Source organism: Orcinus orca, chromosome 14 (assembly GCF_937001465.1).
Source record: "Orcinus orca chromosome 14, mOrcOrc1.1, whole genome shotgun sequence".
Lineage (NCBI taxonomy): Eukaryota > Metazoa > Chordata > Mammalia > Artiodactyla > Delphinidae > Orcinus > Orcinus orca.
In genome coordinates this window covers 30070286-30088314 of record NC_064572.1, presented here as the reverse complement: position 1 = coordinate 30088314, position 18029 = coordinate 30070286, and the positions used below count along the sequence as shown (strand labels likewise).

At 46.3% G+C, this 18029-nt stretch overlaps 2 protein-coding genes across 3 annotated transcripts in view; one reads left to right on the top strand and one right to left on the bottom strand.

Moving 5' to 3' along the window:
* The window catches only part of LOC101273634 (cadherin-23), a 198519-nt gene that overhangs the window by 67324 nt on the left and 113166 nt on the right, over positions 1-18029 (bottom strand). The window lies entirely within an intron of this gene.
* Positions 9030-18029, top strand: part of PSAP (prosaposin) — a 34189-nt gene continuing 25189 nt past the window's right edge. The window contains exon 1 of one of the 2 annotated variants that reach the window (XM_033434164.2): positions 9030-9187. In XM_033434164.2, the coding sequence (XP_033290055.1) occupies positions 9148-9187 (40 nt within the window). In that variant the 5' untranslated portion in view covers positions 9030-9147. The remainder of the gene's footprint in view (positions 9188-18029) is intronic. The other variant, XM_004273153.4, reaches the window with a different exon arrangement.

Here is an 18029-nt window from a genome sequence, read left to right as displayed (position 1 = left end):
GCGGCGGGGGGGAGGGGGCAGCCTCCATCTTGCGTGTCTGGATATACACGTGAACTTCACCAGAGCTGACCCTGTTGTGCCCTAGGAGAGCCTACGAAGGAGTCAGGTGCTGCATGGGTCTCCTGGTCAAAGGATTTGGGTCATGAGGGGCACACCTTCCTAATCCCCCATGGAGAGGAGGGGAGAAGAGATGCCTCAGAAATCGGCAGCCATGGTCTCCTCTCGGAAAAGGGGGTGTTCACCCATCTGCATCCCCACCCAGACTACCACCTCCTGAGGACAGGAAGACATCTCTGCCCTTGTATACCTGGTGTCTGGCCCAGGGCTGGCCAGGAACACGCATTAGTTGAATTTGGGGCTGAATGGGAAAGTCTGACCTTGAAACAGGCTTCTGCTTCCCAGGGTCACAATGATCCCTTCTGTGGGCTCAGCTTTTTTCAGTTGGTTTTATAGGGTGTAACAATTTGGATGAAATGACTGCGGTCCAGGGGTCTTAGTCCACCCTGCCCAGTGAGAAGTTTAATGTTTTCAGGGCCCAGAGTTAACGAGGCTCACAAACAAACTCACAAGTTCAGTACAAAAGCTAGACCAACAGTCTTTACTGCAAGGAATAGCCCCCTCACCTGAACAGAATTATCTGCCCAGACAAGCAGCATTTTCCCACCGCTATCAGGACCGTCAGGCAAGTTACAGAGCCTGTTCTGGGCTTGTGGAACCTGAACATGGAAAGGTGGTTGTATGTTGGCATCAGGCCCTGATGGCCCCCATGCCTCGGGCACTAAGGTAAGTGTCCCAGCCGTGTCACCCCTGGGCAATTCTGGGCATTCTCAATGAAGGCTGTGTGGCATAGGCCTCGGCCCCAAACTGTCTTGGGCTTGAATCCTGTTTTGCCAGGATCAGGGATATCCTAGGTAAGTCAGCCTCCCGAGACTCAGTTTCTCTCTCTGTAAAATGGGCAAAATCCTTGACTTAAAGATTTGAGCCCATGTATGTAGAGTGATCAGGAGGGAGCCTGGCATATAACAGGCAATCAGTTAATGCCAGCTGTGGTTGTGATTGTTGTTGCTGTTGGATAATGCCAGTTTGCCTTTCTGATTCTTCTCTTCCACCTCCTCTAAATTTCAAGTTCATTAGGAAGCTTCATTTGTTAAAGATATGCTAATGTAGTCAATGTGATTAGAGCCCAGTTCTTGCTTTCCTTTCAGGCTCTGGAACTAACTATTCAGTCTAATCTCATCTTTGTTATTGTTCACCCTCCAAGCTCGGCCCAGAGCAAGGGCTTGAGGGTGCTCTAGAAGTCAGAGGAAGAGAAACTTGCCTGAGGCTGGAGGGAGGGAGCAGGGAGGCTTCCCAGGAGGGAAAGGGCAGGTGCTTGGGACAGAGATTAAACTGCTAAACCAGGAGGACCGGTCCCAGTTCTGTTCCCTACTGGCCTTGTGATGTGTTCTGTCCCTTCCCCTCTTTGGGTTTACTGCAGTTCTCATTCTGACATTCACAGATGGACAGCGGAGGTCTGAGAATCTCCTGAAACCAGTGCAGAATGTTGTGTCTGAGCACTTTTTGGCAGACTTTCAGATTCTCAAAAGGGGCCGACTTCCTCACAGTGACTCAGCTGTTTCCCCTGGGCTCCGTTGCCCACAGCTGACTCACCAACACGAGCTCTTAGCAGCCCCCGGGGCCAGCTCCCCACAGAGCACCTGATTGGCTCAGCCAAGCACAGTCCACTGTGACTACACCTGGGAGCAGAGCTCTGGGGCCAGGCCACATCGTGGGGGTGGCCAGCTTCCAGAATAGACGGGCTGCCTGAAACTGTGCTTGTCGTCCCCAGCCCAGAACGTGGCCGGGCCCAAGGTACCAACTGGGACCTGTGCACCAGGAGCCCCAAGGGAGCCGTGGAGCTGGTGGGGCAACTCTGGCTTCCATGGAGGGGGTGAGATAACATCAGGCCTCATGTGTGGCTTTTCTATTAGCCTGTGTCTTTCAATTCAGTGTCCACAGCCTTTGGCACAGGATTTGGCATATATAATACTAGGTGCTCAATAAAAGTATTGCTGAAAATAACCAGACAGCTACTTGAGCAGTGAGTAAAGTACAGTAGGGACAAGAGGGAGCCTTGACCATCTCCTAAAACATTGAAAAGTCTTCCCTCTGGGAGTATCATTTTAACTGGGTTTTGAAGGTTGAATAAAAGTTCACCAGGGAAAGAGGTAGAAAAGGGAAGTTGAGGTGGGGAGGTGGGTATTTACAGGGCACACAGATGTGAAAACACACAGGTTATTCAGGCAACCATAGAGGGTGTGGGGCAGAGTGGCTGGGACCATGAGATGGAGGGGTAAGGCTGGGAGTTCAAGGGAACAGATTGCAGCGTTGGGTTAGGGCCAAGGCCTTGTGTTCTGAGAAGAAATGTCAGAGAAGAAGGAGGACAACTCAGAGCAGAGGTGTTAGAGTGGTGCTGTGCACCCCCAGATCTCCCTGTGAAGACCAAGGAACTGTTAAACACAGGACAGTAGGTCCCAAATGGAGTCACCTATGTTAAGTCCCATGGCTCCAAACTGAGAATTATAGTGTTGGCTCTCCCAGAAATGGATTCTTAAACCAGTCTTTCAGGAATTACCTAGTCAGGACTTCCCTGTTGGCACAGTGGTTAAGAATCTGCCTGTCAATGCAGGGGACACGGGTTCGAGCCCCGGTCTGGGAAGATCCCATGTGCTGCGGAGCAACTAAGCCCGTGAGCCACAACTACTGAGCCTGCGTGCCACAACTACTGAAGCCCGCGTGCCTAGAGCCCATGCTTCTCAACGAGAGAAGCCACCGCAATGAGAAGGCTGCGTACCGCAATGAAGAGTAGTCCCCGCTCGCCGCAACTAGAGAAAGCTTGCACGCAGCAATGAAGACCCAACGCCAAATAAAAAAATAAATAAATTTAAAAAAAAAAAAGAATTACCTAGTCAGCAATCAGTATTAATTAGGTTATCTGGCTGACATCTGACATCTGTCTGACCCATGACATCCCTTAAAGGGAAGTGAGCTTGCCATGACCAAGCTGCTTGTCTTGGCCTAGTTTTTTTGTTCCTTCTCCCTTCTGTCCATAAAAGTGTTTCATTTTGTATAGCTCCTCAGAGCTCTGTTCTGTCCGTCAGATTGGATGCTGCCTGGTTTCTGAATTGTTTGTTTTTGGCTGTGTGGCATGTGGAATCCTAGTTCCCCAACCAGGGATCGAACCCGCACCCCCTGCATTGGAAGCACAGAGTCTTAACCACCTGACTGCCAGCGAAGCCCCCGTGAATTGTTGAGTAGAGCCAATAAGAGCTTAAAAATGGACTCAGCTGAATTCTGTTTTTTAACAACTCATTTCCCTGCTGCCTGGAGGGCAGCCTGCTGAGGTCTCACAGCTGTGCACTTGTCCTGGTCAGCTTGGGCTGCCATAGTAAAATACCATAGACTAGGGTATTTATTTTCTCACAGTTCTGGAGGCTGGAAGTCTAAGATCAAGGTTTCTGCTGATTTGCCTTTTAGTGAGGGCTCTCTTCCTGGCTTGCAGATGGCTGCCTTCTTGATATGTCCTCACATGGCCTTTCCTGGGTGTGTGCAGTTGGGGCTGGGGGACGGGGTGCAGGGAGAGAGCAAGCTCTCTGGTGTCTCTTTTTATAAGGACATGAATCCTATGAGATCAGGGGTCCACCCTTAATTACTTCCTTAGGGGGCCCCACCTCCAAATATAGTCACGGGGGGATTAAGCTTCAATGTATGAATTTTGGAGCAGGATACAAACGTTCAGTCCATACTAGCCCCTGTTCAGGAATTGCCCTCAGCCAAAGGAAGCCCTTGGCCCAAGGTTATGCCCCTCCCCTGGGGCGCTATTATGTTGCCTCAACTGAGGACAGTTTGGCAGGGCCATCCCTGCAGCCTGGGGTGGGCTGAGGCCTCAGTGGCAACTTTACTGCAGTTTAATTTCCCGCTCTGCCCTATCTTGCTGCCCTCACTGCCTCAGAGGTGTGATCCTGCGAGCATGAGCTAAAAACTTCTGCCCACACATCTCAGTCTCAGAGCATGTTTCCCAGAGAACCTCACCACTTGACCGGTGGCAAATATGTGTCAATCCAAGAGCCAACTTTGATCAGTTGGTCCTAGCAGCTGGAGTACTGAGTGAGGAGGCTTTGAAGTCACGTTCTAGTAGTGATGTCTATCATGGGTGAGGAAGTGGGCATGGGGACTTCTGTGCTGGATGTCCAGCATCCTGCAGAGTGGTGCTGTGTCATGGATACCAAGTGGGAGAGTTGTAGGAAGGAGGAGCAGACCAACAGTATCAGAGGCTAAAGGGAATGAGAAGGTGCTGGTGGACGTTCCAAGTAGGAATTTACTATTTACTTTCAAAAAGTCATTCAGTGGAGCTGTGGGCTGGACTAGGGTTAGTCTGGAGGGAGAGTAGTAAATATGGTGAGTGTAGGTGACTGTTTCAAGGAGCAGGGCAGTGAAGGGAAGGTACGAGAAAGTAGCTGAAGTGAAAGTCAGGGGTGAGAAGATTTCTTTTAGGATAGGAGAGCCTTGTGTGTATTTATAATCTGAGGGGGAAGAGTCAGCGGTGAGGGGGGAGACTGAAGATATGAAAAAGGAAAGGACAATGGATGGAGCAAAGTGCTAGAGGGATGATAATAAAAATATTTAACAACTGGTAAGGCATGGGGAACAAACAAAAAGAATGGACACACCTAAAACTAATATAATATTGTAAATCAACTATACTCTAATTTTTAAAAAAGGAAAAAACATATTTAAAATAAAAAGAATAAAAAAAGGAAAAAACATACTAAAAATAAAAAGAATAATAAAAATAAAAAGACCTAGAGGTCACAAGAGCTGATCAACAAAAGCACAGGAGGGTTTAGCAGCTACAGTTTGGCCACATAAAGAGAAGAAAAGGCATTTCCTCCTCAGAGATGGAAGGGAAGAGGTAAAATAGGAAATGAGCATGAAGAAGACAGAGATGAGGTCAGGGCTTGAGCATTGTTGACAAGGTCTGGAAAGTAACAAAAACTCAAGATAATGAAAACTTAAACAAGATATGGCTGTGTTTACATAAATAGTCTGGAGGTGGACAATATAGGGCAAATAAAACCATCAGAGATCCAGGTTCTTATCTTGTTGCTTTGTCATTCTTAACAAGGCTCCTACCTCATGGCCCAGAATGGATGCTTGAGCTCCTGCCATTATGTCTGCAATCCAGCATAAAGAAGAAAAGAGTTTGCAGCCTTAGATGACGTTTAGCTGGTACAAATCAGTAGTGTTGTTCAGCAGTAAAATTATTGAACTACTTCTGTACCACCTGCTGGTAAATAGCTGCTGACTCCCTGGTGCCCATCCCCCTGCTTACTCATCCCCTGGGACCACCCACCCCTCCAAGACAACAACTTGGCTCAGTTGGGACCTTCCAGGACATTCCCCCAACACTATGGTCAGTGTCCTGGCAGTACCATTTGTTAAATATTTGCACTGGCTGTGTCTCTTCCTTTTAAGAGCAGTACCTTAAAGTCACAAAATGGGCACTTGTTCTTTTATTTCATTGGCCAGAATGAAGTCCTATGGCTGCAAGGCAGGTTGTGAAATGTAGTCTTTTTTCTGGGTGGCCATGTACGCAGCCAGAAATAGGGGGTTTGATTACTAATTATCAAGATCAAGGGAAAAGAGGCGAAGCATATTAGGAGACAATAGGAGACTCGGCCACCTGGGAGGGCCAAATATGTCCCAAGTAACACAGAGGGCTTTGTGAGCCTAGCTGGGATGGTTGATTTCTCCAGCAGCCCAGGGCTGCTGGGAAGAGACGAAAAGACAGCAGAGGCCAGAAATTGGCAGGTGAGTGACTAAAGTTTGATGGGGAGAGTGGTCTTTGGGAGGGGCTTACTAGAGTGGTTGCCTGAGGGTCCAGACTAGGCAGAAAGGAAAATGCAGACAGGAGAGACTGGAGGCTGGAGGTCTTGATGAGGGAGATGCTGGCGGGAGAGGAACCTGAGCTTCCTTCTCTGAGACGCAGTGTGGGTGTGTTATGGGGGGAGGGGGTGCTTCCAGGGTGGGACCAGGGTGGCTGTTGGGGGAGCCAGAGTGGAGCTTTGGGGCCAGGCATGTGGGCTGGGCCTTCACAGTGGAGGCCTCTGTTCTATCAGCTGTCTTGGCCCAGTGCTCTTTCAGTTGCACAATAGAAGCAGTAACAGATGGAAGCTTTCTGGGGCCAGAAGGGGAATTATTCATCTGACAGATGGGAGTCTCACAAGATCTCAGGCACTAGAAGTGGGGCCTCGTGAGGAGCTGGGACCCAGAACTGGAAAGTCATCAAGAACCCCGCCAGGGTCTCCAGTATGGATCACATTTCCAAGGAAAAATATCTTTGCAGTTCCCTGAAAACTTGAGCTCATAGTAGGGAGGAAAAGAAGGGGATTTTCTTATCTTTAAAACATTTTCCTATAATTTTTTCTTTAAGAAGTATGAAGTAAAACGTGGACATTCCAGTGAGTGAAATAATGCAATGACGGGTAAACCCCAAATCAGAAGACTCTTCTCACTTCCAATTCTTTGTTCCTCTTCTGAAAATCCTGCCACTTCTGAGAGAGAAGGGCACCTTGCTGCTTCTGCCTCATGCTTCAAAGCTGCTTCAAGTAACGTTGTTTTGTCCCGGCCCATTTCCTTAACTAGCCCATCATTGTTCAGCATTTGAAATCTTTCCAGTTTCTACTGTTACAAAGGGCTATTCTGTGAACACTTTGGATAAAGTACTTCTTAGCTCTGGATTATGTCTTTGGGGAGGTATATAGCTAGGAATGGTATTATAGGGTCAAAGGGTCCAAATAGATTCATAGCTCTTGTTGCCTACACACAGATGGTTAGGAAGGTATTTAAAGAGGATTGAAGCATCTACTGACTTGGTAAAAAATTATAATAACCCACTTACTGCTTCTATCTTCTTTATTAAAATTCTGTCCTTACAGGGAAGGGGGTGGATGAAGGAACATATTACTCTTGTGTTCCAGGTGTGCAAATAAAAGGCAACAAAAGTTCATCTCAAAAACACGGACATATCCCTCTAGTTGCGGGGGAGGGTATTAAAAAGAGTCGTGGTGGGTTCAGGCTCTGTCATTAAGTAGCTCTGAGAGCTCAGTTACTCCGGCCAAGTGAGAGCCTGTGATCTGAAGGGCTCCAAGTTTCCTTTTGGCTTGGGGTCTTGTAACCTCTGCGTGGGATGCTTTGCCTCCTTCATCGGCTAGGAGCTGGGAACCAGGCTGTGTCCTAGAACCCCACCTCCCTTGCATTTATCTGGCTGTTGGGGTAATCTGCCCCATGCTGTGCCTGGACTTAGGAAGCCTGCAGATGGGGCAGCCATGCAGCCTCCGTCTTGCCATTGAGGCCAACCAGTGAGGCATCCAGTTTAGACCAAATCTTGTCCCAACTTTACTCAGCTCTTTCACATCACCCGCTGCGGTGCACACTTCCCCATCCAGCTCCCCAGTGGGAAGTAAACCTCGCTGTGTGGGTGGTGGTGGAGGAGCTGAGCCAAAGGTGCTGAGACCTCTGTCTGTGGGCTGTTCCTCAGGGAGCATTATAGATTGTCACAGACAGATGGGACCCTGGGTTTGCCCCTCCCTGGTCAGGTGTAACCTTGGATAAATGTCCCTCCCATTCCAGGCCTCAATTTCCCAATTGGTACAATGATGGAATGGGACTAAATGACCTTTAAGGGCCTGCCCTAAAAGTCTGAGGTTTCCTTCCTTTCCTTCCCTTCGGCTTGTAGGTACTTGGCCCTTGGAGGACAGCGAGGTTGGGGTCATCCCTCTGCTCAGGACCAGAGGGTCAACCACAGGTAGAAGGCAAGTGGTTTTGTGGGCCACCCAGGCCTTTCTTATTCTGGAGTTAGATGAGGATTGAGGGCTAGACAGGGTGGGCAGCTTCCTTCTCCATAAAGGCCCCTGGCTGATTTTTAGCCTGATTCTCAAATTCAGGCTTCACTCTCTGTTTCCTTCTCCAATGGCTCAGACACTTTCTATCCTCCCCCATCTTGCTTCTCAATCCCTTTCCTCCACTCCCTCCAACTCTGGGACAAACCGTGAGAGGGCCTTGGGAGTGTTTGCATATTTTGGGAAGGGGAAAATTTCCCTTCCCTTCTTTGGTTCTTTTTGGTTGGTCAAACAATTAAAATGATGTAACACAGATTAACAGGAGAAAATAAAATTTAATTTCATATGTGCGGGAACCCCACAAACACGAGAGGGTCAGAGACAGAGAGGTAAAATGAGGTGTATACACCATGCTGAGCTAAGAAATGGGATAGGGGCCTGGGGCTTCCAAGGACAGGAGGGTCATCCACAGGCAGATAAGAGGAGCAGATTTTTCTGTAATTAGGTGTCTGCTCTGCCGTATAGATGGGGTCACTTAGATAAAATTTGTTCCTGGTAATAACACCTTTTCTGGGAAAACTCCCCCATTTAAATTCTTCTAGGTAGTTAAGGGAGAGGCAGTAATTCCTCTTGAGCCCACAGCCAAAAGAATCCACATGCTAAAGTACCACATCTCAGAGACTTGTTCTGAAACCCTACATATCTAACATTGAAAAACCTGTCTGTGAGTCATGGGGAGAAGGGATTGTGGATATGAAATGCTAAGAGGAAAAGTCAGGACCCAGAATGAAGTTACACGCTGGCCCAGCCACGAAAATACTATGAACGTCATTTAAGAGACAGCGTGGGTCAAGTGGTGAGTTTGAGTTTTGACTGTGAGAGCTTAGAAAAAGTAGATAACCTTTTTGAGTACGGATTCTCAACTGAAAAATGGTACTAATAATAGAAAATGGTACTTCATAGAAAAAAGGTGAGGTTGACTTCTTCATTTATGTATTCTTTGATGACCTCCCCATTCCCTTCCGTCTCCTTATCCTCCTCCCATGCTCCTTCAATCCTTTCGTCCTCCACACTCCTCCCACCTCCCAGCCTTCCTTTTGCGCAGGCGCCCTGTGCGGCGCTGAGTCAGGCTGCGGGGAGAATTCGGGCCGCCCGACCGGGCCAGAGCTTGCGCCTGCGCGGTGGGCGGCTTTGGGGCGGGGCACGTTTATATTCGCTGAGGATCAGCTGACGCTCTGCATTGCAGACTCCGGAGTCAGGAGGCGTCATGTACTCCTTCTTGGTTCTGGCCAGCCTCCTGGGCGCTGGTAAGCCCTGGGACCCCCAATCTGGGGAAGGGGACCCCGCAGGACGCAGCCCGCTAGTCCCGGAGCGGGTTGTACCGGGCCTCGCCCCTTTTCTCCCCATAGGGATTAGTGGGGGGCGCGCACTGCGCAGGCGCCTGCGCAGAGCCGGGTACCTGCTGGGCGGCGGAGGGGCTGCTGGAGGCGGGAGGCGGTTGGGAGCCTGGCTGCCTAGGGGCTGGGGTCGGGCTTGTGTGCGAGGCGGGCGGGGCCGGGGAAGTAGCGTCTCCCTCACGGCCTGAGTTGGCGGACTGGGGCTCCCTTAAGCTGCCGGTCCAGCTCTCCGGGTGGGCCTGTAGGGTGACCCCTCCTGCAGCTGTGTCGTGCTTGTGCTGGACGCACGTCATGGAGATGGACTGGAGCCCCAACTTCTGGATAGACTTTGGCCCTTGGCCTCACTTGCCCCAGTTTTTAAGAGTATTGAAGTTGCAGAAAGCACCTAAGTATATCTTCTGTATTGATGTTTATCTTTGCGTATATATTTATTCTTGATCCTACATCTTGAAGATGATACGGGGTTTTTGTGGTCCTGATGAGTTTGCAATGGAGCCCTCATTTCATCTTGCATGGCCATTGGCAGGTTTTGGCAGTGGCCTTTATTTTGGGGAAAATCTAAGTACCTGAGAAGTTGTGGTCCTGAAATAGTACTGACGGTTGTTAAAATCATCGCAGGTTATGTAGCCAATGCTTGGGAACCAGCTGTACTGCTTTCCTGGAATTAGAAGGGGTCCCGTGCCCTTCCCATGTTATCGAGACCAACCCTCCTTCATTAACCTCATCTAAATCATCATGGTAAAGGGAAAGGAGTGAGGTTGATTGACTTGGAGCCAGATTTTAATTTAAATACACAGAGGATCCCAAATCTGGATGTTTTCAGATAATAGCCCACTGAGGGCAATAAACCTGATCTTCAGGCCCGTCCTCAGTTTCTGTTTCTAGTTAACTGTAATCTAAGGGCTAGCTTCCATTCTAACTCATGCAGCAATCCAAATTTTAATAGACAGTAATGTAATGGATGACAGAGTTGATGGGAATCAAATAAGATATTTATAGGTGAGATAGATTTAAGGTGTTTTTCTCATGTTAGCTTTCAGCAACTTCCACGAATGTGTCTTAACCTTAAACCAAGCTCCTAAACTTGCTTTACTTGTGGATTATGAAAGGCAATCACCTTGTAAAGAAAGATTTTTGGTTTTATAGTCACCAAAGAAACTTTCTTGCTGGGGTTGATACTGCTTTTATTCCATAGTCAGTATGATAAACTAATGCTAGTCTCTAAATTTTCTATACTGATTGAAAACGAGTTTTTTGTTTTTCAGTATCAAACTGTTCTTACTGGCAGTGAATCACTCCTCACGAGACCCTTAAGAGTTCTGAATCAACCCACACAAAAAGGACTAAATTGTTTGGAAATGTAAAATCCTCTGGTATATATGGGAGTATGGCTAACCAGACTGTTAAGTTAAACTAGATACCCTTTTCCCTGAACTCTTGGGTAAATACGAGTGTGTAATAATGGCCTTGTTCTAATCTTGCTGCCCAGCCTTTAGGATTATGCCAAGGTCATGCTCTGAACACAATGTATGAATGCCTGCTTGCCTTTGACAGCTCTGGCCCCAGTGTAGCTTTTTGGAAATGTATTCCTAAAATTTTTAATATTGATAGTGAGCTTGTTAATGAAGGTGTCTAGTGACGGCAGCCGTCATCTGCTCCCTGAGAGCTTAGAACTTGCTGTTCCAGTGTGGAGCCAGAGAGTGTCATCCTGAATCTGGAGAGGCTCTATGCTTTGTGTTTTAATGATGTCCTGGTGGTAGAGACTTTTGCTCTTGAGTTATTTTCCTACTCATCCAGTTGCCCCTCCTTTTTCTCCACCTGGAAAAGAAATGGTAGTGATGGTGTACTGAGAGAATTGGAGAGTATCTCCCCCAACCTCTTAGGAGTGAAGACACTGAGGCCCCCCCAGAAATGACTCCCCCAAATCGTAGGCCATTTACAGGGGAAGTCAGAATCAGAACCAGGACTTCTGACAGTGCTTGCTCTTTATCCTTCCATCAACACCAAGCGCTTAACTTTACAAACTTATGGGGCTGTAATTTACATACAGAAAACATGCACCTGTTAAGTGTACAGATTGAGGTATTCCTGCAGAGTGAACGAGCCCACTGTAAGCAGCCCCCAAGGTAAAGGAGGAGCATCCAGAAGCCCCTGTGCCTCCCCATCCACTCACCCTCTCTAACTTGCCCCAAAGGAAACCGCTTTGTTAGCTTCTAGCACTGTAAATGTAAGAACCTCATTACTGTTTTTGAGCTTTTTATAAATGGGATCATATAGTAAGGACATACTGTTGGGGGATTCCTCTAGTGGAAAAAGGCAGGCCCAGTGTTAATGAGGTGGTCAGTATAAAACAAGTGGCTTGGTGCCTGGGATATGGTACCTCTTCCCTGAAACTTAGCTGCCCCTGTTACTGCCACCTGTGTAGAGGCTAACCAGCTGAATAGTGTTTACCCGCCACTGAGGCAGGTAGCTCTCTAGGGATGCTAGAATGTGTTATGTACAAATATATATACTCATTTGATAGCTTATTTTTATTAAGATGCAAGACATGAACGTATAGCACAGCCTGCTGAACGTCAACAACTCCAGTTCTCACCTGCCAGGAATTTGGATAATTCCCCTGTTTATCAATTTTTAGTCAATAATCAACTTTACTCTGAAAATAACAAGGATTTGGTAAGTGGTTTAATTGCATTTAACAAGGTGTATCCAATACCTCCTACGACAGTCGAAGCGTATTAGATCAGGTGGTCAGGATTTTTCTAGATGGGGAAGGAGAACTTGCTCCTCCATTTTCTTGGGCTCTGAAGCTGGAATGGCTGGGCTGTGGCTTAACTGAATGGGGATGAGGAAGGGCGACAGGGTGTTGCTGGCTGGGGAAAGTACCTAATAAGGCACGGAAAGCTCTCAGGGCCAAGGCCATGCCACTTGGGCAAGTGTGCACTGCAGCTTCTGGAAGCAGTCTTCTAGCATGGGCATTCTAGGTCCTCTAAGCCTTGCTTCCGCCACCAGTTATTTGCTTCTGCCTCCTGGAAGGAGGGTCTGGATTTTCCTGCCCTGCCTGTTTTGTTTTTTGTTTTTTTTTTAAATCATTTTAAAACTGATGGTATATACAGTGATTGGGATGAACAGTTTGACTGTTGGCGAAAGCACTCATTGCTTTACTTTTGTTCCGTGAAGTTCCAGAAAATAACCTGAATTATGGCCTTGGGTAATGGTCTATGCACTGAAAAATAACCTGTCAAAATTCCATGTTTTCTTGCGGAATTTATAATTCTTTATGATGGGAGTGAGATGATACTGTAGAATAGAAGTTTAACTTTATCACATCATTGACTGACCTTGGGCAATTTTCTTCAACTGTGCTTCCTCATCTGTACAATGGGATTAATAATGTGATGCTTTAATAACTTACTGTATGACAAGGCATAGGTAAATAAGTACTATAGGGTTTGTTGTTAAACCACAAAAAAACAATACTGTGTTTGTTAATGTCCTTGTCCCACCAGCACAAGGACAAAGTCAGTCTCTGCCCTTGATTTTGTGATGTCTCCTGCCTTCTTTCATTTCATGGGATGTTGTAAATTTAACAACAAACAAAATTAAATTGACTTGTAAATATGTTATGTTGGACATAATTACCAGATCAGAAAACAAACTAGGGTAGGTAGTCAGCCATTAGGAGGGAGGTGGGAAAGAATTTGGCTAGGCAGCCAAACTCTTGGTTTATACATCAGTTTTTAACAGAACAGCCCAGCACATCAGGGCTGGTTCCTGGTAAACTGACTACTCAGATTCTGGGCTGGTTGTCCCTAACCATGGTACCTGGGGTAAGTCTGTTCTCCACTCCCCGCCCCAGTCTGGTTTCCCCATCCCTCAATGGCGGTGAACTGTTCAGATAATAACTGCACACAGTAAACAAGTTCCATCGGTGTAATAGTGCATAGAGTAAAAAGTATGTTTCCCTCCCACCACTGTCCCCTGGGCCTTTCCCAGAGGCAGCCTGGTACCAGCTCCTTTAGGAGCCTTCCGGAGCTACCTATAGGTGGCTGTGTGTATGATTTCCCCTTCTGTTTTTCTTTTTAACACAAACACATATTACACTGTTTCGTTCCTTGCTCTTTTTTAAAATTGTGGAACATTCTAGACATCCAGAAAAGTGGAAGAGTACTGATAATGAACACCCATGTATATAACACTCTAGTTAAGATGTAGAACAACCCGCTGCCTTCCACAGATAACCACCTTCCTGGCCTTGGTGTTTATCATCCCCCTGCAGGTCTGTCTTTATACTTTCATACATATATGTGTAATCTTCAGCGGTATGTGTAGTATATTGTTCTGGATTTTTTTTTTTTTTAACCTTTTTGGCCGCACTGCGTGGCATGCGGAACTTCCCCGACCAGGGGTTGAACCTCGGCCCCCTGCGGTGGAAGCGACAGTCTTAACCACTAGACCACCAGGGAAGTCCTGTTTTGGATATTTTAAACATTTTATGAATAATATATATTCTTGGGTTAGTAATTTTTTTTTTATTTTGCTAGTGAGGTTCATTCATTTTGAAAATGTTTAGATCTGTTTCATTCATTTTCACTACAGTACAGTATTACATTTATATCATACTTATTCTCCATTCTGTTGATAGACATTTAGATTATTTCCAGTTGTTTTATTGTTCTGTTACAAACTGCTTCTATAAATACTCTGGTGCACATGAACAGACATTTCCTTAGAGGATATACCTAGGAACAGAATTGCTGAGTTGTGGAGTATATCTGTTTTCACCTTAATTAGAAATTGCTGAATTACTCTCTAAAATGATTTTAGGAATTTCTGTTCCCACAGAATATGCGGTTTTTAGTTGCAGTATTAACATGTGATGTCAAACTTGAAATTTTGCCATGATAAAAGGGTGAGGTGGTTTTCATTTGCATTTCTCCTTTTATTTGTATCTTTAGAGGTTATTTCATGCTAATACAGATAGATCTATACTACTGCCTTTCTAAAAAAACATAAATTTTGGAATAATCTTAGATTTACAGGCAAGTTGCCAAGCGAGTACAGTGAGTTTCTATATACCCTGCACCCAAACTTCCCTTACTGTTAACATCTTATATAACCGCTGTACATTTGTCAAAAGTAAGAAATAAACCTTACTGTTAACTAGACTGCATACTATATTTGGATTTTACCAATTTTCCTAGTAATCTCTTGTTTCTGTTCCAGGAGTGGATCCAGAGTACCACATTGCACTTAAGTTGTCCTATCTTCTTAATCACCTTCTACCTCCCAGCTGTTAAAAAAAATAGCTGCAGAGTATTTTATTGTATGGATGTGTCAATTTAGTTAAACCTGTTGATGGACATCTGTGTCACAGAAAAAGTGAGATGGATTCTAATGACACTTCCAAATTTTAAAATTAAATTCTGGCCACATTTGGATAGATACTGCTTTTGAAAAGAAATTCTTTACATGACAGGAAACTACGTAAATAAGATTGAAGGAGATGTTATAGAAGGTTCTTTTGGCCAGTCTTAGTGGCGTCACTTATTATAGTAAAAAAAACACCAACTCCTTTAACAGCTGTGCTGGAATGCTGTCTCCATGTGCAGGCACTGATGCCAGAGGGTCATGTGGCTCTTTCTGTCTCACTAGGAGTAAAACCTAAAGTTTATTCTGCAAGGTCATGTCATCTGGCCCTCGGCTGCTGTTCAGAGTTCTTCCTCTCCCATCAGGTCAGGGCTGCTTACTTACTGTTGCCCATTTTGTGTTCTACCTATTTGGGTCATCTTCCTTTCCAGGTAATCATGTAGTTTACTCTCTGCCCAGGTGTTGCCTTACCAGAGTTGCGCCCTGCTCTGTCTGAAATGTCCATGTCTTGCTCTTCCTTGGCTTCATTTTTCTTCGTAGCACTTGGCACTGCCGGGCATCATATGATGTGTTTTTTTTTTTTTTTTTTTTTGCGGTACGCGGGCCTCTCACTGTTGCGGCCTCTCCCGTTGCGGAGCACAGGCTCCGGACGCGCAGGCTCAGCGGCCATGGCTCACGGGCCCCGCCGCTCTGTGGCATGTGGGATCTTCCCGGACCGGGGCACGAACCCGCGTCCGCTGCGTCGGCAGGTGGACTCTCAACCACTGCGCCACCAGGGAAGCCCCATATGATGTGTTTTTATTTGTTGTCGTGGTCACTGACTGGATCTGCAGCACGTACAACAGTGTTTGGCCTGTAATAGGTGCTCAGTCCTGCTGAACCGTGGTGTGAGCTGTAGCAAGAGGACTTAAGCTCAGTAACTGCTGGTGGGTCAGTGTGCATGAAACTTAAATGCTGGTAGTGCCAGATCTTTATCACGATTAAACAAAGCATTTTCTTTTATTAACTGAAACGAATTTTACGAAATTGTGTTTAGGAGTTTGCAAATCAAGAGTGACTTTGGACTCAAGTGAAGTGTTGGCTTTTAATAATAGTTCGTGTCCAGGTTAGAGCCAATCCCCCCCACCCCCACCCCGAGCCTTTTGGAGAGGATTTTATGTAGGGGTTAGGGACACAGGACCCTAACATAACTAAGATGCCCCTGGTGGCCCTGATTTGAGGTAAATCTGAAAAGGGAACCAGCTATAATCTGAGGAGTTGTTTCCCCTCTTTTTAGTTCCAGAACTTAGTTGTTCTTAAATGTTTAACCCAGTGGTTCTCAAACTTTTTGGTCTCAGGATCCCTGTATACTCCTGAGTCATTGAGAGACCCCGAAGAGCTTTTGTTAATCTGGGTTATATCTGTGATATTTACCATCTTATAAATGAAGCTGACAAAATTTTAAAAATAATCCTTAAAAAAAATAAATCCGTTACATGTTAACGTATTGTGATTATAATGAAAAATAGCTGTTTTCCTAAACATAAACCTATTTAGTGAGAAGAACAACTTATTTTACATTTTTGCAATGTTTTTAACACCTGGCTGGATTTTCAGCTGCCTCTGCATTCAGTCTTTTGCACTGTCACATGTCATATGCTTCCAGAAAAATTCCACTGTTCATTTTTGAGTGAATGAGTGAAAAGGGCAGCTAACATCTTCATATTACTATTATGAGAATTTTGACTTCATGGATCCCCTAAAAGAATCTCTGAGACCCTCAGTGTTCTGTGGGCCACGCTTTGAGTGTGAACTACCAGTGTAGCTGATTTGCAGGATCTACAGACATCATAGTAGGTGACACTCCCTGAGAGTTCATTGTGTGCCCAGCACTGTTCTGAGTGCTTTTTGCTTAACATTTTATCCTCATAGCAGCCCTCTCAGGTGAGAGCAACTAAATCAGAATGCTGGGGACATTCTAATATCCTGCCCTAATCCATGCTGTGGTCTGAATTTTAGATTTCAGCATTTCCAATGAAGGTGGTATTCCTTTTAAGTATTAAGTACTCAAAAGTGACATTTATAGTAGACACACTTGCATGTATCTGAAACTTTTTACTTAATAAACAGTCATGTGCGATGAGCCCAGAACACTGAATTTCCTTATTAGTGGGTTTGCATGAAATCTTTTTTTTTTTTTTATGCATATTATTGTCTTCTTCAAGGGTGCAGAGACCACCCAGCCGGTTAGCAGGGATGGGATAGAGCCTGGGCCGGCTTCTGGCTGGCTGGCTGGCTGAATTGATTTCTGGGCTGTACCCTGGGCCAAGTGTAGAACCATACAGATGTGCCTTTGACCTCTGCCTGTACCCATTCACCTGGCTGGACCTTGGGCATTTCTGTCAGGGGCTTCTTCATGGTCCAGTTGTCGAGTAATATTATCTAAGGTGATTTAAGTTTATGTCTGATCATCACCTGATAGGTTGACACTTTGGAAGAAGAGCTTTGCTGACAGGAGTTTATATTGGACTGGAGTGCTCCTTTTTTCTTTTTTTAATTAATATTTTTTATTGGAGTATAGCTGATTTACAGTGTGTGTTAGGACTAGAGTGCTCTTTCTTTAAATATATATTTATTTTATTTTTGGGTCTTCGTGCAGACTTTCTCTAGTTGCGGCAAGTGGGGGCTACTCTTCGTTGCAGTGCGCGGGCTTCTCATTGCAGTGGCTTCTCTTGTTGCGGAGCACGGTCTCTAGGCACACGGGCTTGCGTAGTTGTGGCATGCGGGCTCAGTAGCTGTGGCACGCGGGCTCTAGAGCGCAGGCTCAGTAGCTGTGGCACACGGGCTTAGTTGCTCCACGGCATGTGGGATCTTCCCGGACCACAGATCAAACCTGTGTCCCCTGCATTGGCAGGCGGATTCTTTTGTTTTTTTTTTTTTTGCAGTACGCGGGCCTCTCCCTGTTGTGGCCTCTACCGTTGCGGAGCACAGGCTCCGGACGTGCAGGCTCAGCAGCCATGGCTCACAGGCCCAGCCGTTCCGTGGCATGTGGGATCTTCCCGGACCGGGGTACAAACCCGTGTCCCCTGTATCGGCAGGTGGACTCTCAACCACTGCGCCACCACGGAAGCCCTGAAAATTCTATCTTAACTGGTGTTGGTACCTCAGGGTCAGGGTCTCAGCCCTGTACTGCAGGGCTCCACTGTGGCCTTTGCTCATGGCCTGAGGCCAGGAACCAAGGAGGAAGGGAGTTTTGATTGTCACTCATTTTCTGAAAGTGATGACATTTGGTTTGGAGACTTTGGTCCCATACCTGTGGCTAAGCATATGACCCCAGGCCTTCTCAGCCACCCAGGTGGTTCTATGGAGGGATGAGCTTGTGGTTGGGCTTCCTACCAGAGCA